Here is a 24,791-nt window from a genome sequence, read left to right on the forward strand (position 1 = left end):
AACCAAGCTGGTGCAAATGATTTTCAGCACTTGATTTGGATATTTTGAGTATGTCGGCTATTTCCTGTGTGGTATAACACTGATTGGCAGCTGTCACAATTCAGTCTAACAAAATTGTTTCACATGAAGTTGAAGATAGGTGCTACTAGAGCAATCTTATGGGAAAGCTGAACGAACTTTTTGGCCAACCCAATTTTTTTTTTTTATGTAATTACTTAAATTTCATTGCTTTTTCCACATTGCTTTTAGTTGTTAAGTCTCCTTAGTCTTCTTCAATCTGTGACAGTTCCTTCAATCTTTCCTTGCCTTTTATGCTTGACACTTTTGAAGAGTACAAATTAGGTATTTTATGGACTGTCCCTCAATTGAATTTGTCTGATGTTTTCTCAAGATTGCATTGAGATTATTCATTTTTGACACGAGTCCACAGTGCATTTTATCAGGGGATACATGATGATGTGTATATGTCTTTTACAGGTGATGTTAACCTTGATCACTTGATTAAAGTTTTTCCGCTGTTTTTTCTCTTTGTAAATAAATTTGGAGGTAGGTGCTTTGAGACTATGCAAATATATTGTTTCTCCTTAAACTTTTGTCCCCTAATTTTATTTTATTTTATTTTTTAATAAATTTTATTTATTTATTTATTTATTTATTTCTGGCTGCATTGGGTCTTTGTTGGCTGTGCACTGGCTTTCTCTAGTTGCGGCGAGCAGGGGCTACTCTTCTTTGCGGTGCACAGACTTCTCATTGTGGTGGCTTCTCTTGTTTCGGAGCTCGGGCTCTAGGCCCGTGGGCTTCAGTAGTTGTGGCACATGCACCTCAGTACTTGTTGCATGCGGGCTCAGTAGTTGTGGCGCACGGGCTTAGTTGCTCCGTGGCATGTGGGATCTTCCTGGACTGGGGATTGAACCCGTGTCCCCTGCATTGGCAGGCAGATTCTTAAATACTGTGCCACCAGGGAAGTCCCTGTCCCCTAATTTTAGCACTTAGTAGTGAATCTTGCCTTAAGCAGTTATTACCATAGCGTTTATTGGTGATTTTCTATTTCCTTCATTCCTTCTACACTCATTATTTAAAATTATTCTGTAAGGGAGAGTTGTCCCTTCTTCCCCTTTTATTAATTTATTCAATTATTGATTTATATCAGTTTGGGTATTTATTTTGTTCTTTGGTTTATAATCTAATACTATTGTTTTTTATTTTGTTGCTCAAATTGTTCCATATTTGGCTTTGGAAGCTCTTTCAGGTTGGCTCCTGTATCTTTTGACATGCCTGACATGCCCTCTTCTTTTTTTTTTTTTCCTCTCCGGGTTCATTTTGTATTTTCTCTGCCTCAATCCTGGAATTACCCACTTTTCTGGGGAGCTTTGGCTCTCTTTAGTCTCCATATTTAGTTCTCTTTAGTCTCTGGCAATTAGAAACTAAGATCTGGATGCAAGGTGTGTGCATTGCTACTGGGATGTTGCTATTTCTAGGCCCTCTTAGGAGACAGAGCTAGGATATGTGTGAATGCATACTGATCAGTGTATTTATACACAACTATATTTCTGAATTTGTCTATCTGTATATATTAAAAAGAAAAAGAAAACATGAGTTCATATTGATACTTCTTTTTTAATATATTGAGATTTGGGCTTCCCTGGTGGCGCAGTGGTTGAGATCTGCCTGCCAATGCAGGGGACACGGGTTCGAGCCCTGGTCTGGGAGGATCCCACATGCTGCGGAGCAACTAGGCCCGTGAGCCACAACTACTGAGCCTGCGCGTCTGGAGCCTGTGCTCCGCAACAAGAGAGGCCGCGACAGTGAGAGGCCCTCGCACCGTGGTGAAGAGTGGCCCCCACTCGCCACAACTAGAGAAAGCCCTTGCACAGAAACGAAGACCCAACACAGCCAAAAATAAATAAATAAATAAATAAATTTTAAAAAAAACCCAGCCCAGAAGTGGGGTTAAACATTTTAAAAAAATAATAATAATATATATATATATAGAGAGAGAGAGATTATATCATGGCTTTTCTTCTTTAGTTTGTTATTATGGTGAAGTATATTGATTAGTTTTTGAATGTTGAACCAGATTTGAATTCCTAGGATATACACCATTTGGTCATATATATTATTCTTTTTATATATTGCTGGGTTTGATTTGTTAATATTTTATGAAGGATTTCTGCATCTATCAGTGTTGGTCTGTAGGTTTGTTTTTGTTTTTGTTTTTGTAATGTCTTTGGTTTTGATGTTAATAGTAATGCTGGGTTTGTAAAAAGATTGGGAAGTGTTCCCTCTTTGTAGGATTTGCTATTTCTTCCTTGAATACTTGGTAGAATTTGGCTTATAATTTGCTTTGTTAGAAGACTTTAACTACATATTCAGTTTCTTTAGTAGGTATGTAAATATTCATGCTATCTATTTCTTCTTGAGTAAATTTTTTTTTTCCAAATTTATTTATTTTTGGCTGCGTTGGGTCTTGGTTGCTGCACGCAGGCTTTCTCTAGTTGCGGCAAGTGGGGGCTACTCTTTGTTGCAGTGCACAGGCTTCTCATTGTGGTGGCTTCCCTTGTTGCAGAGCACGGGCTCTAGGCGCGTGGGCTTCAGTAGTTGTGGCACACAGGCTCAGTAGTTGTGGCTCGTGGGCTCTAGAGCACAGGCTCAGTAGTTGTGGCATGGGCTTAGTAGCTCCGCAACATGTGGGATCTTCCCGGACCAGGGATTGAACCCTTGTCCCCTGAATTGGCAGGCGGATTCCTACCACTGTGCCACCAGGGAAGCGCCTTCCTGAGTAAATTTGATGGTTTCTCTCTTTCAAGGAATTAGTCCATTTTATCTAACTTGTTGAATTTATGGGCATAGAGTTGTTCATAGTAATCATTTTTTTTTATCCTTTTCATATCTGTGAGGTCTGTAGTGGTGGCCCTTCTTTCATTTCTGATTTTGGTAATATGTATCTTTTCTTTCTCCCTTTCTTTTTGATCAGACTGACTAGAGGTTTATCAGTTTTATTTATTTAAAAAAAACCCTAGGGGCTTCCCTGGTGGCACAGTGGTTAAGAATCAGCCCGCCAATGCAGGGGACACGGGTTCAAGCCCTGGTCTGGGAAGATCCCACATGCCACGGAGCAACTAAGCCTGTGCGCCACAACTACTGAGCCTGCGCTCTAGAGTCCACGAGCCACAACTATTGAGCCCACATGCCACAACTGCTGAAGCCTGTGTGCCTAGAGCCCGTGCTCCACAGCAAGAGAAACCACTGCAATGAGAAGCTTGCACACAAGGCAGAGTAGCCCCCGCTCGCCGCAACTAGAGAAAGCCCATGCACAGCAACGAAGACCCAACACAGCCAAGAATAAATAAATAAAATAAATTAAACAAAACAAAACAAAACCAGGAATTCCCTGGCGGTCCCGTGGTTGGGACTCTGAACTTCCACTGTCCAGGGCCTGGGTTTGATCCCTGGACAGGGAACTAAGATCCTGCAAGCTGCGCAGCACAGCCAAAACAATAAAAAATTAAAAATTAAAAAACCCAAACAACTCTTGATTTTATTGAGTTGGTTTTCCATTTCATTGATTTCTGTGTAGTCTTCATTACTTCCTAATTTTCTGCTTGCTTTAGATTGGATTTGGTCTTCTTTTTCTAAGGTCAAAACTCAGATTATGGTTTCAACACCTTTCTTTTTTTCTTAATATAAACATTTAATGGTATAAATTTCCCTCTAAAGTTAAAACTGCATCCCACAGTTTAAGGCTTTTGTTCCTTTTGGGGGACAAAAGAGAAGGGTACTGATGCAGTTCATGTCCCTCAACAAAAATTCCTGTTTCCCTTCCGCAGTTCACCATTAGGGAGACTTTCTTAGGACTCTTGCAGTCTTTTCTGTGCGTGCTTGGTGGGATTCATGAAGATAAAAACATCCAAAAAGTGTGAATTACCCCTATATTTGCACCACACGTGCCCCCCTGGGAAGGGTGATTCACCCTCTTTCACCAGTACACTCTCAGTCTCCACCAATTTACAACCATGCTAGCTGAACTCTTCTTACTGATATCCTGATATGCCTTGTTCCTGCATGTCAGTGTTCATGTCTTATCTCTCCAGGTGAAAACCTGTGTCTCCTTTGTTTTGGGGTCAGTTGATTACCGTCCAACTTCTGCATTCTGATGGGTTCAAAAAACCTGAGAATCTGTCATTTGGCTTTTTTGTTTTTGGAAGGTTGGAAGTGACACTTTCTAGCTTTCTACATCCCCAAGCCTATAGCTTTATTTTAAAGTTCTTTTGCATTTTAGGTGATTAATAGTGTTTGTCCCTCAAGACAAAGTTAATTACCTCTTGCTCTTATGTTAGTACTTAGTACATACATTACTGTATTTATCACACTATACTGTAATTATTTGTAATACATTATTTGTATATTTGTCTTTACTATTAGTACACTCTTGAGGGAAGCAAGATCTGTATCCTCTGTATACCTGGTGCTTCTTGATAAATGAAAGACATTTGATATATGCTTATTGAATAGAATTATACTAAGATTTTCATTTTCATTTTCATAGCACAGTCCTGGTATATTGTAAGATGCTGAGTAAATATTTGTTTATTAATTCATGAATAAAAGGGCTTATTTAAATGATATTTATAAATTGAGTTAATTTACGTTTGCCCACATTTCCAGATAGTTTTAAAAAATTGGTTCATTTTAAAAGTCTGATTTAATCATTCCTGCAATTAAAAATCTTGCTGTGATTCAGATAGAAGATTGAGTTGCATGAATTAATCATTAGTTGGTCAACAGATATTAATGGGATTGAATTATTTTGTGCTCCTGATAACTTTTTGGGCATTATTATTTATCTGAGAACTGCAGAGCAGTGAATAATAAATTGCTACATTTTTTGGGTTTGTCTTTAAAATTCAAATTGGGCTAGTTGTCATTGAAAGAGTAAAATAATGTTATCTTGGTAGTATTTAGAACTAGGTTAGCTTAAGAATAATTTTAGTCCTTATGTCGATTTTAAACAAACAAATAAGACTTTTTTTCAATCTAATTGCATCTTTTCCAGATCAAATTTTCGCCAGTAGCTAAAAAGTTATTTGTGGTAACTGCAGTGAGTGTTGTATCTGTAATTTTTCTGGCCCGTCACTTTAAAAGAAGACGTGGAAAGAAGAAAGGAAAAATATTACCATGGGAACCAGAGCATCTCATACTTGAATACACTAAAAGAGCAGCATCAGACAAAGGTATGTAGAAATAGCTGAATTAAGTCTGCAAAGGAAATTTTATATGTAAATCATTACTGGAGTGCAGTGATTTCAGTGTTTTAGTTTCCAAAATTTCCTTGCTTAATATTTAACTTACAAGTAATACAGATTAATTTTAGAAAGATTAGAAAATACAGACAAGCAAACAGAAAAAATTAAAATCACTTGAAATTCTGCTACCCAGAAATAAATACTGCTAATACTTTGGTATATATCTATCCATTTATATTTGCACTTAAATGTCATATTGAGACATAAAAGTTTATATTATATACAAGTAAATGATTTATGCATTTTAAGTAAAATTCATACCTTTTGTAACCTGCCTTTAAAATATTTAACATTATGTAAGAATGTCTTTAAATGTCAATAAATATATCTCTGTGCTATCATTTTTAATATGTATTTAGTGTACAAATGTACTCTATTTAACCAGTTGCCTGTTGTTCTCTTTAGGTTGTTCTTCTTGCTTTGCATATACTTGTCTGGTTTATTTCCTAAGTTTATAAAGTTCTAGAAGTAGAATTGCTGGCCTTTAAAGGATCTATAGTTTTTGTTAGAGATCTGATACATATTATCAAATTGTTTCAATAGAAATAATTTCTTGAGCATGCTGGATTTACTTTTGAATTTTAAATTATTTTAAGTTTATTATTTGATTTATCATATGATTTTGTGATTTGTTGGCCCAACAAATAATTAATGAATGACTATTTTGTGCCAAGTGTAGTGAACATTACAACAATAATGATGCCTCTCACTTACTGATGTTTTATGAGACTTTGGGTGCAGTGCTACATGCTATATATTCACTGTGTTAATTTAACCTTTATAACAATCCTATGAATTAGGACTATAATCCTATGTTATTGTTCCCATTTTATACCTAAAGAAAATTGAGATATGGAAAAGTTGAATGACTTGCTCAAGTTCATATAACTAATAAGTGCCAGGATTTGAATTGAGGAGTGTCTTAACTGCTGCATTAAGACAAACTAAGGCACAGTGTCTGCCCTAGATGAATGGGTAGATGGTTCGGAGAGACAGACGTATAAAAGACTGATTACAATATAATGTGATAAGGATAAAGTTTAGAGGTAATTCAGGAAAGAAGTGCTTATATTTTGTTAAATTTATAATTTGAAGGTTCATAGTTGCCAGTATTTTTATGCTGATTACAGTAGACCATTCAAATACCACCTTGAGTAATTGATGAAAGTTTTAATCTTCATTTCAGAAGCAGATTTTAGCAGTGTTAAAAACATTATATAGAGATGTAGATTTTAATAATGGTATACATTTAATAATTTACACAATTGAGGGAAATGTGTTTTAAAATGAGCCCTCTGAATGAATATATAAACTTTGAAATTTTACCTGAAATTTATCATTGGCGTTATTGATACTTTTAATATTAATATGTTTGTTTGGTAGGTTCAAGTTGTTCCAGTAGCAGACAGAATTTGACGTTATCTTTAAGTTCTGCCAAAGACAAAGGATCTCAGTCTTATAATTATGCTAATGGAGGACTCTTCAGTAAATACTCAGGTTCTGCACAGAGTTTGGCCTCTGTAAGTAAAGAAAAAATTTTTATTAGTTTTTTCTTTTAACTTTATTTATATATCTATTGTTATCTATTGGTTTAAATGTCATAACAGTTATAGATAGCTCTTAGTATGGAAAGAAGCTTAAGAAATCTGGTTGATCCTGTTTTCTTCAGGCAAGTAAAATTATCCTTTTGCTAAATATTCAGCCAGCTTGGTTCCAGGTTTTTTTGAGTTAAGTGATGTGGTCCCATGGGGTCCTCTGAGGATGATGTTGGTATGGAAGTGTTGCTTCAAAGCTAGATGTTCTGCAGAAAGCTAGAAGATGCAGCAAACATGGTACTAGGTCACAAAAATCACTTGATGAACCTGCCAAGTATGGAGTTCTTCACCTCTTTCTTGGCTGCATTAATATAGCATTGATTGACAGGTGAAAAATGAAGTTAATATTTGTTTAAATCTAATGTAGTTTAAAAATTATTTTAAAAATTAGGTAGGATATGCACTTCCTACTAAATAAAGAAGAGGCAAAAAGCAAACAGTGAAAAATGTGCTCCTGATCCTCTCAATTCCCCTCCTTAGAGACCAACACTGACAATTTCTTATGTGTATACTTCCAGGGAGAATATGCCTCTACCATCATGTATATTCATTAAGAAAAATAGTTTAAAAAATAAAAAAATACTTTATAGAATACCATAATCTGTTCCATACCTTGCTTCTGTGTTTCGTTGGAATATACAGCTGCCCCATTCTTAAATGCCTAAAAATATACCAAATTTTTAAAGGCTATTCTGTGGTAGGAACATCTAGATCAAAGGCATGCAGACTCTCAATTCGTCTGTGAAACTGAGCTGGATAATGAAGTATATGCCCATTCTATAATCTGGAGTACCTCTGTGTTGAATTTTCTCAACTGAAAGTTGAAGCTGTTCTTGACTAGAGAAAAGGAGTTTTATGGTAATAGTATAAGTAAGAAGTCTTTAGAATCACTTTACTATATGTGCCTTAGCTGACCTAGTCATTCCACTGCCAGGGCTGTGAACCCAGATTTCTGCCTCTTAATGAGTGCCTCAGTGAGGGTCATGACAACAGGAGTGGAAAAGGAGGGAACAGGGTCCACAAAACTTGGTAACTGGATATGAGAGGTGTGGGAAGGGAAGTTAGAGAAGACTTCTTGTTATCTAGTTTGAGGAATTATGGAGATAAAAGTACTGTTAGTGAACTTGGGAGGAGGAAGAGTTTCTGTTGTGGGAAGATGCAGAGCTCTTTTTTGATATAGTCATTTTGAGATGCCAACAGAAGAGCCAAGTGGAGTCACCAAATAGGCAGGTGGAAATGTGGGCTTAGATTTCTCAAAAGAGGACAGAACTGAAGTTCAAGATTTGGGAGTCATTTGCATAGAGGTGACTGAAATGATTGGCTCAGCGGACCTTGCTAGAGAAGGGAAGATGACAGAGGCTTTTCGATTTTCGTTATTACAAAGCAGAGAATCAGCATTGTAATAAGTTCTAAAAGGAAAATAAGCTAGCTACCTTAAATCAAAGTAGGTGTGGATAAAATTTATAAGTAAATACTTAATGACAGTAAACTATAAAAATAACTGCTTGATTTTTGATGGAAATATCTGATTTATGTTCAAAATATTGTTCTAGTTGTATATTTTTGAGCAAACAAGGGTTCAGAATACTTAGGGCCTTATGACTCTTAAGTTTGACTGAATATAATCAGATTTATTTCTTCAGGTAGAAATTCCATGGGTTGTTATACCAGGATTAGGATTTACATAAATAATTTATAAATATAAAATATCGCAAAATACTATTACAAAAGAGATCTTGAAGTAACTTCTGTCCATCTTAATTTTAGGTCCAGAGTGTCAATTCTTGTCATAGCTGTGCTTGTGGCAATTCTAATTCCTGGGACAAAGCAGATGAAGATGATATTAAACTTGTTAATATTCCTGTGACCACTCCTGAGAACCTATACTTGATGGGTAGGAATAATATCATGAAGTTTTAAGATACTGTACTCACATTTAATGTGAAACGGAAGAATGATGAATTGTTCTAAGGGAAGCAACTATAATTCTAAAATGTTCTCATCTGTTGACTCTAGTCTACATAACATAACATGTTGTGTTAGCTTCCTGAGGCTACTGTTAAAATTACCACGAACTTGGTGGTTTAAAACAATAGAAATATATTCTTTCAGAATTCTGGAGGCCTGAAGTCTGAAATCGTTATCACTGGGCTGAAATCAAGGTGGCATTTGGGCCATGCTCCCTCCGGAGGCTTGGAGGAGAATTCATTCCGTGCCTCTTCCAGCTTCTGGTGGCTTCAGGCTTGTGGCCACATGACTCTAATCTCTGCCTTCCTCTTCACTGTGTGTATCAAATCTCCCTCTTCCTCTCTTTTATAAGGATGTTTGTGATTGGATCTAGAGCCCACCAGATAATTTAGGATAATCTCCCCATGTTAAGATTCTTAATTTAATCACATCTGCAAAGACACTTTTTTCTTATATGGTAACATTTGTAAGTTCCAGAGACTAGGGCCTGATATCTTTGGGTGGTTATTATTCAATCTATTACATTTACCTAACCTAATCTGCTGACTTTTATCTAATGAATCTATCAAAATCCACTTTATGTAGTCTTTTATCTGGGTATCATTTGTATTCTTCCTATATCTAGAAAGGATTTTAGATAGAAAGAGGCCTGTGTTTACAGCTCGAAAGTGAGCATGTCTAGAAAGTCTCACTGGAGCCCAGGAAGAGAACCAGAGACCTTAACACCATATCAGATTCAAATGCATTTTCAAATCCTTTCCCCTGTTCTTCTGTACTCTATTTCAGGCTATATTCCTTTTAAGGGAAAGGCATACTAACTAAAAAACAAAACCAAAAAAATCTTGAGGTGGCCTTGGCCAGTGAGTAGTAAGGGGATGGTGAGTTGGCAGAAGGACTGTGTGCCTGCCTGCATTCCCACACTCTAGAATAGTTAAAGACTATATCATCCGCCGTGACGTCACAGTAGGTAATCCTGCACGGGGGGAGAGATATAGGAGTAGTTCTTCTGCCACCTTTTCCAGGTCTTCTGAGAATTAAGCTCACTATGTTTCTAGATTAACTATGCCTAGTAAACCTACACTCAACACTTCTGTAGGAATATTGAGAGTTAGAATTGAAGAGAAATAGAGTAAAACTAGGGAAGCTGCAGGGAGTCTCAGTGTCATAGAATTAGGATCGGTAGGAGATATTGTTTCAATTCCCACCTATTGTTTTAGTTCCCTTCACAGTGTTGATGACATAAAAAATATATTGGTAACATGTTTGAATTCCTGTTACAAAACTGCTGATATGTGACAGTTTGGGCCATGTTCTGCAGTCAAGTGAGACACAGTACTTCCTGAGAGGTAACTTTTATCTTTGGACAACTCTGCTATTAGATAATTCTTCCTTATATTTAGCCAAAATAATCAGAAGGATAGAGAGTGGATGGAGTGAGAAGAGGATGAAGGAATTAGAATTGTAAAGCTTGGAAAAAGGAAGTCTTTTAAGTGAGTAAATTTTTTAGAAGGAAGATCCAGGCAATGATTCTTTGCTACAGAAAATTAAACAATTTAAGGCCTACATTTCATTTAAAGAACATCATATTTGTTTAGAGTTGTAGGTTCTCCAGATAACTGAAGAAATGATTTTCGAGGACAGGTATTCTCTAGCTACCATATCTTAAAAACATCTTCAGAATGACTTGGTCAGATTCTTAAGCAGCTTTTAAAGATCTTTTACTTTTTTTTTTTTTTAATTGTTTATTTATTTATTTATTTATTTATGGCTGTGTTGGGTCTTCGTTTCTGTGCGAGGGCTTTCTCTAGTTGCGGCAAGTGGGGGCCACTCTTCATCGTAGTGCGCGGGCCTCTCACTGTCGCGGCCTCTCTTGTTGCGGAACACAGGCTCCAGACGCGCAGGCTCAGTAGTTGTGGCTCACGGGCCTAGTTGCTCCGCGGCATGTGGTATCCTCCCAGACCAGGGCTCGAACCCGTGTCCCCTGCATTGGCAGGCAGACTCTCAACCACTGCGCCACCAGGGAAGCCCTACTTTTATATGTCTAGAAAAATTGAGGTTTTGAAATATTTTGGTTTTGTTTGAAGTGCATAATTATTTTGGTAAGCCTTTTTTTTTTTTTTAATTTGGAGAAAAAGAAGCACATATTCACCTATTTTCCCACAAAAGCTTTCTATAAGGAGGGATATGAAATTCCTACTCAGATTGTAACCCTTTATTGGTTCTTCTTGTATATTTTTAACTCTGGCCCAGCACTTTATCCATCCAAATCAGCAAGTTGGTGTCAAGGTGGTCTAAGACACCTTTTGGTGGAAAAAAAGATAGAAAAGACTTTATTCTGGACCTCTGTGCTGTTACCTTTCTTCTTAGCTTTACTCTCTCCTTCTGAGAACCTCTTGTAAACCTGATAGTTTCTTATCAACTAGTTTCTTCTATTTGCCCATCAGTTTTCTTTTTCATTTAGGGGGATATTTTGAAAGATAGTTATGTGACTATAAAAATTAGCCATTATTGTTAGGACTTTTGATGAATTCATGATTTTTTTTAGAAAAATTCCAAGCACCGTATACCTTTGAGTTACATATTTTAAAAAGGGAAAACATATTAGTCATTTCTCTCTTATTGTTGGTTGACTACATCTGTAGACCTGGAATGTATTGGGATATTAAGATGCTGCTAAGAAATGATGTGAGCATAAATTTTATTCTTTAGTGCCAAAATTACAGTTATACTGTGCAATTGGTGCTAACTGTATGAAAAACACTTTAGACTGAAAATGATTTTGGTATTGATTTCACTTAATTAAAATTGTTCTGTTCTTGGCACTTCCCTGGTGGCGCAGTGGTTAAGAATCTGCCTGCCAATACAGGGGACGCGGGTTTGATCCCTGGTCCGGGTAGATCCCACATGCTGCGGAGCCACTAAGCCCATGCACCACAACTACTGAGCCTGCACTCTAGAGCCCACAAACCACAACTACTGAAGCCGGCGCGCCTAAAGCCCGAGCTCTGCAACAAGAGAAACCACTGCAATGAGAAGCCTGCGCACCGCAACAAAAAGTAGTCTCCGCTTGATGCAACTAGAGAAAGCCCGCGTGCAGCAACGAAGACCCAGTGCAACCAAATAAATTTAAAAACTTTAAAAAATTAATAAAATTGTTCTGTTCTTGGGAAGTCGCAGGCAGTCCAGTGGTTAGGACTCAGCACTTTCACTGTGGGGGCCTGGGTTCAGTCCCTGGTTGGGGAACTAAGATCCTGCAAGCCGCGTGGCACGGCCAGAAAAAAAATAAAATAAAATTGTTCTGTTCTCAATTTTTAGGTATGGAATTGTTTGAAGAGGCATTGCGTCGATGGGAACAAGCTCTAACCTTTCGAAATAGACAGGCTGAGGACGAAGCCTGTAGTTCCATTAAATTGGGTGCGGGAGATGCCATTGCAGAAGAAAGTATAGATGTAAGGATGATTTATTTGGGAGTGGTCTTCATAATATTGGAAGAGTTGAACTATATTTAATGTTGATTCAGTGTACTTGATTTCTGTGGCATTTAATAGAACTTTTTTTTTTCTCCCTTGGGATTGTGTGGGGATATTTCTTACTGGGCTTTTCCTGTTCGGTTAGTTGTTAAACCCCAGATTTGCAATTCATCATTGTTTCCTGATTTTTCAAGAAAATAAAGAATTAAGCAGATATAATGTCTATAGGAATTTTTTAAAAGTCTGTTTTGTGCTTTGGGTTTAATTAAGTGCCATTATATTCATAAAAATCCCACAGAGTTAGAGCTAGACTCATCTAGGTTAGTGATTCTCAAATTTGAGCATGCATCAGAAGCCTCTGAAAGGCTTGCTAAAAAATAGATTTGGGGGTCCCACCTTTAGGGTTTCTAATTCATTTCTAATTTGCAATTCTAACAAGTTCCCAGGTAATACTGATGCTGCTGGTTCAGGGACCTTACTTTGAGAACCTTACTTTGAGATCTAGTCCAACTCCTTAATTTTACAGATTACGAAATGGAGGTGATTTTAGCTGAGGCACAGCTAGAACCCAGGCCTCCTGACTTCTATCACAGTATTCTCACCACCCAACAGTATTTTTTTATATCCCTCACTTTTCTGCCTTTCATTTAAAAGTGGAAAGCGTTTAGAATTTTAACATTAGAATCTAATATTTGCTGTGTGTACTTTTTCTCTCCGTATAGGATATTATTAGTACTGAATTTATCCATAAACTTGAAGCTCTGCTGCAAAGAGCATATCGTCTCCAAGAGGAGTTTGAAGCTACCCTAGGGGCATCTGATCCTAATTCCCTTGCTAATGATATGGGTAAGGTGGTTATTTTATATGGTTTTTATGAAATGTGTGATTTTATTGTTTTCTATTCTTGGAATCATTGGCTTAAGTATATTAATATGGTTACATACTTTTTAGAAAATAGCCAAGAGAAAAAGAGTACTATCATATTTATTGGTTTTTTCTTTCAGTTTAACTTTTCAAGTGAACTTTTTGACATAAATTCAAGTACTTACCATAGATAGGATTGTAACATTATTTTAAAATTACATTCTAAGTGAAAGAATCCCAGTTAAAGTGTTAGAGGGAGGAAAAAAATAATAATATAAAAATGGGACAGAGAAACACTACCTCGGAAACGGGCACGTAGCTCATGACTTACATTTAAAGTATTTTAAGTCATTCTATTTCTTGCCCCCATTTCAGTTGCAGGCTACATTTTGATGTAAGTAGTCAATACATACGTTAATATATACCATTACCTTTGTTTCCTACTTTAAAGAAAAAAGAACTTTGAAGAGACTTCTTCAGTGAAGTCTTCCAAGGAAAGAATGATTAAAATTGCTTCCGGGAGTTCCCTGGTGGCTTAGTGGTTAGGATCCTGGGCTTTCACTGCGATGGCCTGGGCTGGTTGGTGAACTGAGATACTGGAAGCTGCCCAGCGTGGCCAAAAAAAAGCTTCCTTGACTTCAGTAAATCATCCAAAGAATGAAATAAAATAAAATTACATTATATATATTTTTTTGTTAAAAGTAATTTAAATTTTTTTATTTGAGGAGGATTTATTTTTCTAATAAAGAAAAAATTGTTAAGGCTTGTTAAGTTTTTCCACATTTATTTCTGAACATGAAGTACTGAAAGTGGCTGCATTTTGAGATGTTTACATATTTATATATTTTGAATTTAGGTGAAAGATTTCACTTGTATTAGAATTATGAATTTCTGTCTATATGTTACAGTGAGGGTTATGTGAAACCTCTCCCTTAATTTCAGTCTTTGCTTTTTCATACTGTTACTGTCACCAATAATTATTCATTAGACTTGAATGAATAGTTTTTTAATAGTTTCTCTGCTTTTGGCATAGGTATAATATTTTGACATGGAGATTCAGACCAGAAGAAAAGTAGACAGTATTCATGTCAACAAATAGAATTTGTCAAAGGTTTCTATTTATATTTTTTTTATACAACTTCTTTTGTAACTTATTAGAATGGCATTTATGATAGTAAGTAGGAAAAAGAACAGAGAGAAGCATTTTTGTAAATGAATTTTTACTGGAGTATAGTTGCTTTACAATGTTGTGTTAGTTTCTACTGTACAGCAGAAATGAATCGGCTATACATATACATATATCCTCTCTGTTTTGGATTTCCTTCCCCTTAGGTCACCCCAGTGCATTAAGTAGAGTTCCCTGTGCTATACAATATGTTCTCATTAGTTATCTATTTTATACATAGTATCAATAGTGTATATGTGTCAATTCCAATCTCCTAATTCCTCCCCCCTCCCAGAAGCATTTTTAAAAGAAGTCAAATGTAAAAATGGGAATGGAACAACTAGAAGAGATAGCGAAGTGGTTAAGTAGCAAAGAAAGCCACAGAGAAAAAGAAGTAGGAAAAAATTATAAATATAAGGAAGGAAGAGGAAAAGGGCCTGAGACTTTTATTCTTTTATTCTAGGAATGGAGGATTTGCCCTCACTGTTCTAATCTTCTGCTTGCAGTTTCTGTCTAGCCTCATGATAAGGATCATGTAGATGTGTAGTTCTTGTACTTGTTAGTCTTCTAATATGCATCTCGGATTTCGTTCTGTTTGGCATGCCCAGAGTTTCTTTTTTCTACTGTCCATAGAGGTTGGTGGAAACCATCTCTGATTTCTTCAGTTTATTAGGTAATAAAGATTTTTTGGGTATTGCCCAGAGGGTCTGCTTTGGGTTTACATTGCATCTGGACAAGAAGACCCCTGGGCAGATGGCTTAATTTCTGGGGCCTTCAAGTTGTTTCTGAGGAAATTGTTGTTAATTTGGAACTCTAAATGGGTAAGATTTCTAGAGTGGGACTCATCATCAATCTCTCCATTTGGTTAGCTTAGGTTTGTAATAAGTTCCTGACCCCACCCATGTCTTAACCTGAGCTGTCAGTGGCTACTAGGCTGCCTGGCTTTTCCCCGCAGCCTAGCAGTGCCTTGGCCTGTTATTGCCCTGGAGATTCCAGTTGACATGAAGCTGTTATATTTTGTTCCTTCTTGGGAATTATTTGGATGTTCTTCTATATCGCAAGTTTCCATTTTGGAACTTCTGGATTCAAAGAGCTGAATCTATGGCCAGGACTCTAGTAGGGAAGTAGTTCTGTTATATCTGTGATTTGATATTAATCAAAATTGCTTAGAAGTCGGTTAACTCTCCTCATTCTCTAAATCCAAGTTCATTTTACACATTTAATGTATATTAATGAAAGGCAACTTATAATTAGTAGTCATAAATAAAGAGAGGTTAACAAATGCCTTCAGAGGCTCAGGGGTGAATTTAAACCAAGTATTGATCTGACTTCAGTGAATGCTTTATTGTTTTGGAATTTGCTTTGTCTTATTTGATAAAATCAAATTTTTTTTCTCCTAAGATTTTGATAGGTTTTCAAGGTTGGAAGATTTTTTAGCAGTCATCTAAGTTTTCTCCTTTCCCCATGGACTTAATATTTGACAGCTACCATTGTTTGCATGTCACCACGTTCCAGGGCCTTTGCTAAGGCCCATAGTTTCTTCTCTGAGTCAGGCACAATTCTAAGTAAAAATTATGTCACTTAATCCTTACAACTTTTATGAGGTAAGTATAGTTATCCTCGTTTTTCAGACGGGGAGAGAGGTACAGAAGTATTAAATCACTTCCCCAGAGTTACATAGCTATTAAGTGACAGAACTTAGATTTGGGCCCAGGCGGCTGGCTTTGGAGTCCATAAACCACCGTGCTGTATTGCCTCACCACTTACAAGACAGACATGTTCTCTGAATGGGAGGATTGACTGTGAACTCTTTGTGGCAAAGTTCCCTGTAAGAAATGTCTTGGAGCAGGTAGTCTGGAATCCCCACAGCTGCTGAAGTAAGGAACCTTATTTCTGGTGGTGGTATCATTTATTTAGTGTGGATCTTCCTTTCCTTTAAATTTTTTATTCCTCCATATCTATGTGGGGATCTGCAATGAACTCATGCATCTTTCCTCCTCTCTCAGGCCCTCTAGGCAGTCTAGACAGACTTCGCGCATTTTATTTTTTTTAAATATTTATTTATTTATTTATTTGGCTGCGTCGGGTCTTAGTTGCAGCACGCGAGATCTTCGTTGCAGCATGTGGGATCTTCTGTTGCGGCGTGTGGCCTTCAGAGCGCAGGCTCAGTATCTGCGGCACATGGGCTCTCTAGTTGCGGCGTGTGGGCTCTAGAGTGCACAGGCTTAGTTGCCCCATGGCATGTGTGATCTTAGTTCCCCGACCAGGGATCGAACCTGCGTCCCCTGCATTGGAAGGCAGATTCTTAACCACTGGACGACCAGGGAAGTCCCTCACGCATTTTATAGAAGGGAGTTATCGAGGTTTAATCCAGGAACTGAAGATGTGAACTGCTGTATTTACCTGAGGGAATAGGGAGAGAGGGCCCAACTGTGCCAGCTGAATTTAGTGTAGCGCTTTAATGAGTTACTCTGGTGGATTACCTTTTGGCCTATATCTGCATAATAGCTAAAAGTACAAACTCAAGATTCAGACTAACTGGGTTCAAATTCTGTCTTCACCATTTATTAGCTGTGTGATTATATAACTTGTCTAAGCCTCAGTTTCTTCATCTGAAAAATGGGCATGTAGTACCTATTTAACAAAGTAATTATGAGAATTAAATTATATTAACAAATATAAAGTCTAGTGAACAGGGTAACAATGTTTATTAGGTTGGAGTTTGGAACTTCTCTGGAACTCTCTGAGGAAGACCATCATTTTTACCTCTAGGATATTAGGCTGTGGTTTGATAGGACCTACCTGATCCTACATTGGCCAATTTCAAGGTATTCTTTAAAATTTCTGGTCTGGTGATACCTTTTCCATGTTTTCTAGTGAGGCTGTTATTTTCTTCCTGTCATTTTTTTTTTTTTTTGGGGGCCACTCCACGTGGCTTGATTGAACCCACGCCCTCAGCAGTGAAAGTGCGGAGTCCTAACCACTGGACCGCCAGGGAATTCCCTCTTCCTGTCATTTTTAATGGGCCTTTAGGAAGGAGAAGTAGATGCTTTTTTTAAAAAATTTTTATTTATTTATTTATTTATTTTGGCTGTGCTGGATCTTCATTGCGGCACACAGGCTTCTCTAATTGCAGTGCGAGGATTTCTCTAGTTGCAGCGTGTGGGCTCAGTAGTTGTGGTGCACCGCCTTAGTTGTGGTATGTGGGATCTTAGTTCCCCAACCAGGGGTCTAACCTGGGCCCCCTGCATTGAGTTAAGAACGTGGAGTCTTAACCACTGGACCACCAGGGAAGTCTGGAGAAGTAGATGCTTGTGCTCTGTCATCTTGAACTAGAAATTCTGGACATTATAATTACAGAGCCTAAGGACTACATTAACTTGTAACATTGCTAATGTAGAGCTAATGGTTAACTAAAACTTTTAAGTTCTTTGTTGTTACTGTTAGATGTTATTATTAAGCCACATCTTCCTTCATTTGTTCCTGTGCAGTTGTGTTTTTGGACCCAAGGTTTAGATGTTATGTTTATTATTCCTACTAAATTGTCATTTCTCAGTCATCATTCTGAATTAAGATAGTTTTAGATTTTGATTTGATATCCCTTTTAGCTTTCTATCACTTTCTGGTTTGTTCAGTTTGGTCTAGTTGGTCATCAGTGCTCTCATTGAAACCATTAACAAAAAATGCTTAAAGGAAAACTTATTTCCCTCTACTTACAATTTCTGACACCAAATGAGTGGATTTTCCACACCAAGCAATTCTCCGGTTCTCCTTGGACACCAACTGGGTATCCTGCAATTTAATTCAATTCGAACACTAACTACCCAGAGTTAGCACAGATTCCACAGGTAAGGGGCTCATCTCACAAGGCTGTCCCCCCTCATATGCCAGTCGCAAATCCAGGCCTCCCATGCTTCTGACCAACTGTCTGTAAATCAGGTTCCCACCACTCCCTCCTTGGGCTTCATAGTTTACTAGAATGGCTCACAGAATTCCGGCAAACACTTTTCTTACTATTACTGGTTTTTTATGAAAGATATAACTTAGCAACAGTCAAATGGAAGAGGTGCATAGGGCATGGTATGGGGAATGGGTGTAGAACTTTCATACCCCCTCCAGACACAACATTCTCCCGGCACCGGGATGTGTTCACCAACCTGGAGCTCTCTAAACCCTACAGTTTAGTGTTCTTATGGAGATTCCATTATGTAGGCATGATTGATTAAATCACAGGGCTATTGGTGATTAACTTAATCCCCAGCCTCTCTCCCTTCAGGGGTCAGGGTTGGAGTTGAAAGTTCCAACTTTCTAATCAGAGGGTTTGTTCCCTTGGCAACCATCCCCCATCCTCCAAGAGTCACCTCATCAACATAAACTCAGGTATAGTTGAAAGAGGCTTATTATGAATAGCAAAAGATACTCCTCTCACCCCCATCACTCAGGAAATTTCAAGAGTTTTAGAAGCTCTGTGCCAGGAACCATGATAAATATATATTACTTATTATATCACGATACCATATTTTAAAGTGGACAGGGCCAGAGTCAAAGATCTGAGGCATGACTTTCAAGTAGCCTTAGCAACTTGTGCAATAACCTATACATTCAACTGTTTCTACTTTCACATTTTTTTCATCTTGATCATAAAGAGATCATGGGAGACTTTATTATATATCATGCCAAAATATGTGTGTATTTATGTACTTAACTAGTTAATTTAAGAAAATATTATATGGAATTTTTTTGAAAAAGATTTAATATCAATTCACATTATTTGGAAATATTGTCAGTGCTGAGCTTTTTTGCAGATAGGTATTTGCCATCAAGTATTCATGGCTGATTTACACTCACTTGCAAATAAATCATTTTAGTTTTGAAAGGCACGTGTGTCAGGTTTTATTGACTATAAGAGCCTCAGCAAAACTTATTTCTCTAATTTTGGAATTCAAAATATAAACGGGGGCTCTACTTAATTTTGCATTCATTTGTACTGTTTATAGTAAGTAGTAAGTAGTTTGCCAAGTTAACATTGTGGACTATAGGAGGACAGTTTAAATCCTCCTCAGCATGATTCTTTTAGTATGTTTAAAATCGTCTTAGAGTTTTTCTTTTTTGATAACAATGTGTTTGTTGAAAGTAAATTATATCGATCCTCTTTAGCAGATCCAAAAATATTTTTGACTTGTCAGTATTGTGAGTTATTTGGTTAGTTTAGGTAGGTGAAGTTAATAACAGAGTTTAAAAAATGTATGATTCTCGCGCACCGCAACCAAGAGTAGCCCCCACTCGCTGCAACTAGAGAAGCCCGCGCGCAGCAGCAAAGACCCAACGCAGCCAAAAGTAAATAATAGATGAATTAATTTAAAAAATCATCATAGCGTTTCTTTAAAAAAAAAAATTATTGTTCATAGTAGAAACCACATTCTGACCACCTTCATAAAACTGTTACATCCACTCTTTCTTGTGTATTTTATCTCTTCAAATTCTTTGTTTAAAAAATATTAAGGGCAGCCACAAAATTAGTGACCTCAGTAATTTGTCAATCTTTTGAGTCTCAGAAGGGGCAACTATGTAAAGATCCACAGACCATTTAATACGTTTCCCTTTAATACAATCTTAAAATGATTAAATTTCATGTGGACACATAAAACATTTTCACAGCACAAAAAAGGCAACGACATTGTCCTATAAATTATCCTTATTGTAGTTTTAATTTTTTATTAATTAGAGCCTTTCCTATTTTTGAGAAATAATTAGGCCAACCTTGAAAAAAATCCGTATACTTCTGTGTTTTTAGTTTCCAACAGTTTTTTAATTTATGCATAATATATTCACATGTAATAGAAAAGTTATCTTTTTATTTGCTTAACTGGACAATGCCAAAAAGCTATTCTGCATGTTTTGTCACAAAAGAGATTTTGTTTTTATCAGAAATTAATATTTTATATTTGTCTATGCCTTTTTAAAATTAACAGAGACATTATTGATACCTTCTAAACTAAAAGCAAAATCAGAATTTCCGGTAAACAAACCATAAAGATCATTAAAATAAAGCAACCATAATGAAAGCTGTGACAAGTGGCATTTAACTTTAACTTGCTCTACAGATATTTTAAATGTTCAACATCCAGTAAGTAGTTTGGGAAGAATCTGGAACGGGAAATGAATAACAAATTGAAGCTTTTAAAAAATAAGTCCACTGTTTAATCAATGACTTATGAAAATAATTGAAAATAAAAAAATTGAAGTATTATTCAGAAGCTTAAAAGCTTTGGTTACAGCATCTTGTTACATACCTTCCAATAAAGATTACAACACAATTAAATCCAAAAAAAAAAAAAATATATGATTCTAACACTGGATTGTGGTGATAGTTGCACAACTCTATACATTTACTAAAATTCATTGAATTGTACAGTTAAAATGGGGAAGTTTTATGGTTTGTAAATTATACTTCAATAAAGCTGTTAAAAATACAGTGTGATTCTGTTAAGCTAATTTTAAGTAATTTTTTGTGAATTTGAAAAAGTGCAAAATAGCATTTCATACTAAAAATTTTAAATAATGCAAATGTCAAAAAAATTTTTTTTAAATTCATTAAGAATCTCTTAGTTTCAAAGCTCATGGACACGGTGAATTACAAATTGTGTTTACCCAAGGTGGTGCCACTTCAGCTGGTAACCAGAAATACTGAGTATCCTATGTCAGTATCCAGTGAACCATAGTATTGTTCACATGCATGGGAACTTCTGCAAATGGTTTTGGTGATTATTGTGCTGTTGATTTTACTTTTATTGTTAACTTTAGAATGTTTTTTATATTCTGTAATATAATCATCCAAGTGGTCATTAAATTAAATGTGATAAAGAAGCTCAAATAACTGCTGACACTTCTGCTGTTAATTTAGTACAGAGCATCTTGGAAATATTGGAACTAATGCTAAGAAAATAAAAGAGCAGAATTGAAGCAGGAGCCCTTATATTTAAAAAATGACAGAAACCTCTGGCAACCTGACTCTAAAGTCACAACTCTAATGCACCCCTAAGCCAAGTTATCATCTGTGTTGAAATAGGAAATATTTTTGATATCTGGGAAGGAAGTGATAGTGATACAAAAAACTTTACTACAAATACTTAGTGTTTTTAAAACATTCTTAAAAACAGACCGTATTATAGTCATTTATTGTGCTTTGAAACTATGCTTGAGAAAAGAAATATAGTACAATAGTTGTATGTCAGCATTTCTTTACATTTATTCCTATAGGAAAGTAGCTTTGAATTAGGCAGGGTTTGAATTATGTTTTAAGGCATGAATTCCTTGTATAAAATGTAACCACCCTGTATTCTCTAATTCATCTTTTGTCATGTTCTGTACTGATACTTCCTTAATCATTATGAATTAATGAATCATCACTGGGTATAGTTCTGTATTTTCTCTTACACAGCAAAAAGTTTACTTCTGGCTTAAACAAAAGTTATTTGTTCTATTCTTCTGATTATTAAATAAGATAAAGATTTTAGTTCTCTAATTAAAAAAAAAATCATTTCCCTTCACTTACAAGAGACCACTTATTGTTAAATGCAAGGTGTTGAAGTCACTAGAGGGCAGCACACTTTATCTGCATGTGGGACGCCTATGACTCATAAATGCCCTTCTGTGCTGTTCGTAGCACTGGGAGTTAAATTTAGGTCACCACTCTTTTTCTGGCGTGTTTCGTATACACCTGCTACTGTAACTCAGAGTGAGACAGAGTCAGGAGGGTATGCACAGAGACTTGAAATAATATTGCTGTACATTTCCATTTGTGTACAATTTCTTCTAGCTAACAGCATGTAGAAGTGTTACATTTATTTGTAGTTTCTGTTTTTCAGATAGTTGTTAAATTATAATTGTTAAATGATAATTTTGTTATCGTACTGATAATTTTTGAAGACCCAACCAAAAGACTGCAATATGTTTTCAGTTGTAAACAGTATAGCTTAGTGGTTAAGAATATGGGCTTTGGAGTTAAACAAACATGGGTTCAAATCCTGGCTCTACCACTTTTACTAGCTATGAAACCTAAGCAAGCCTTGACCTTTCTTAGATTCATCTTCTTCATCTGTAAGCTGGAGGACTATATTAGGATCAGCTTCATAGAATTGTGAAGATGAGATGAGATAACATGTATATCGTATTTTAGCATAGGTACATGGTAAACACTTGTTATCCATTCATATATATTCTGGCATTTTTATGAGGCCTGTTCTAAGACTGTTTAAAAAATACATGGTTTATCACCATAGAATCCACCTAACCGATCTCCCACTCATATCACTCTGTCTACTCAAGTGGCAGACACTCTCCTGAATTGTGTACTTATCATTTTCTTTGAAGTTCTTCTTTTAGCTTGACTCCTATGAAATTTCCAGTATTTGATCATATTTGCCCTATGAAACAGGCAATAAGATTAAATGCCATTGACTTATCATCCCTGTATGTATTCTTGTTCAATTTATACATTTGACTCTTTCTTTTTTTAAATTTATTTATTTTTGGCTCTAGGCATGCAGGCTTCAGTAGCTGTGGCACACGGCTTCAGTAGCTGTGGCACACGGCCTCAGTAGTTGTGGCTCGCGGGCTCTAGAGTGCAGGCTCGGTAGTTGTGGCACACGGGTTTGTTGCTCTGCGGCATGTGGGATCTTCCCGGACCAGGGCTTAAACCCGTGTCCCTCGCATTAGCAGGTGGACTCCCAACCACTGCACCACCAGGGAAGCCCACGTTTGACTCTTTCTTAACCTGTTAGAAGATTAATCTTAAAATATGAATTTTGTGTCCTGGTTGTTCTTTTAATTATTGCACTTTCGGTTCAGTCATGTTGTTGGTTGTAGCAGAAATGAACTCATTTCCAATACTCTGGACTTTTATGTTACATGTGGTATCTTTTCAAAGTGTGTGTTCTTTCTGATACTGATGGAAATTTTCTTTGTAATTAGTTCTCTGAATAAATCTTTTTGAATAGGCTCTTATTTTAAAAAAACGCGTGGTTACGGGTAGATGCTATCACATGTTCATAACTTGTTTTACAATGATATTGTTCAGTTATGCTCCAGACAGCATTTATTTGTTTCTGGAAATTTATTTTTCTCATATTTTAGTAGTAACATAAGTTTGCATTTCCTGAAACACGGTATTTAAGCCATGTTCAAAGTTATTTATTTGGGAAAGTAAAAAAAGATGCTCTTTATAAATCTACTTTTTCTCTGCATTAGAAAAGAAAACTGCCATCTGAAGGACAAATACTTTGTGGAAGTATTTATTTTAGATGTAGCTAAGATTTTTGACTTTACTTGATCCTTGGTCTTGCCATATGCGTAGGAGGAAAACAAAAAATGATAGTGGATATACTCCTTGCCAGCACATCCAGTAATCTAGTAAGTTCTGTCAATTCTGCCTCCATAATATAGCTGTCGTTTGTTCCCCTTTCTCTGCACCCTCATTATATTTTGCTGGGATTTAATAATCTCCTAATAGGGTTCCTACCTCCAGCCTCTCTCCCCACTGGTAAATCTGTACCTTGTTTCTGGAGTTATCTTCGTGATGCAGAGCTCTCATCTTGTCACTCCCAGGTTCTCAGACCACTTTTCTGACCTGTTTATTTTACTGTTTCACATTAATTCCAGCCAGACTAGGTCTCTTCCAAAACTGAAATTCTTCTCTAAGATTTTAGTTTTATAATCAACTCCAGGTTTTTAGTAAAGTTTCAGTGTTTTTCTTTTGCCATTTTTTTGCTGATGCTATTCCTTTGTATAATTCAACATGCTTTGAATCATTTTTTTCTGCCTGTTGTGGAAGCAGTCAGGAGCTGATTTTTTAAATGTATATTATTACTCTTTTTTTTAACAAAAAAAAAAACATTTGGATAACTAGTTGCCTCAGTACCATTCATTGAATGATGTATCCTGTTCTTACTGATTTGAGATGCCCCCTGTCATATGTCAAGTTGTCTTATATGTGTGTCTTTTCTGGACTCTCTGTTTTGTTCTGTTTGTCTGTTTCTGCATTGGTTTCTAGTGTCTTAATTACTGTAGCTTTATAAAATTTTATAATGAATCTTGACACCTGACAGGGTGAGTCCATTCACTGTGTTCTGTTTTTTTTAAGTTCTTTAATTTTAATTAATTAATTTATTTTTGGCTGCATTGGGTCTGTTGCAGTATGTGGGCTTCTCATTGAGGTGGCTTCTCTTGTTGCGGAGCACGGGCTCTATGGGCACGCGGGCTTCAGTAGTTGCAGCACACGGGCTCAGTAGTTGTGGCTCGTGGGCTCTAGAGCGCAGGCTCTATAGTTGTGGCGCACGGGCTTAGTTGCTCCGCCACATGTGGGATCTTCCCGGACCAGGGATTGAACCTGTGTCTCCTGCATTGGCAGGCAGATTCTTAACCACTG

At 36.6% G+C, this 24,791-nt stretch overlaps 1 protein-coding gene across 4 annotated transcripts in view; it reads left to right on the forward strand.

The window, feature by feature from the left end:
- Positions 1-24,791, forward strand: part of MIGA1 (mitoguardin 1) — a 93,796-nt gene that overhangs the window by 17,886 nt on the left and 51,119 nt on the right. For all 4 annotated transcript variants that reach the window (XM_068540157.1, XM_068540159.1, XM_068540158.1 and 1 more), the window contains exons 3-7: positions 5,054-5,231; positions 6,687-6,823; positions 8,666-8,792; positions 12,182-12,315; positions 13,059-13,182. In XM_068540157.1, coding sequence (XP_068396258.1) covers positions 5,054-5,231; positions 6,687-6,823; positions 8,666-8,792; positions 12,182-12,315; positions 13,059-13,182 — 700 coding nt within the window. The remainder of the gene's footprint in view (positions 1-5,053; positions 5,232-6,686; positions 6,824-8,665; positions 8,793-12,181; positions 12,316-13,058; positions 13,183-24,791) is intronic.

The sequence above is a fragment of the Eschrichtius robustus genome, chromosome 3, assembly GCF_028021215.1.
Source record: "Eschrichtius robustus isolate mEscRob2 chromosome 3, mEscRob2.pri, whole genome shotgun sequence".
Classification (NCBI taxonomy): domain Eukaryota; kingdom Metazoa; phylum Chordata; class Mammalia; order Artiodactyla; family Eschrichtiidae; genus Eschrichtius; species Eschrichtius robustus.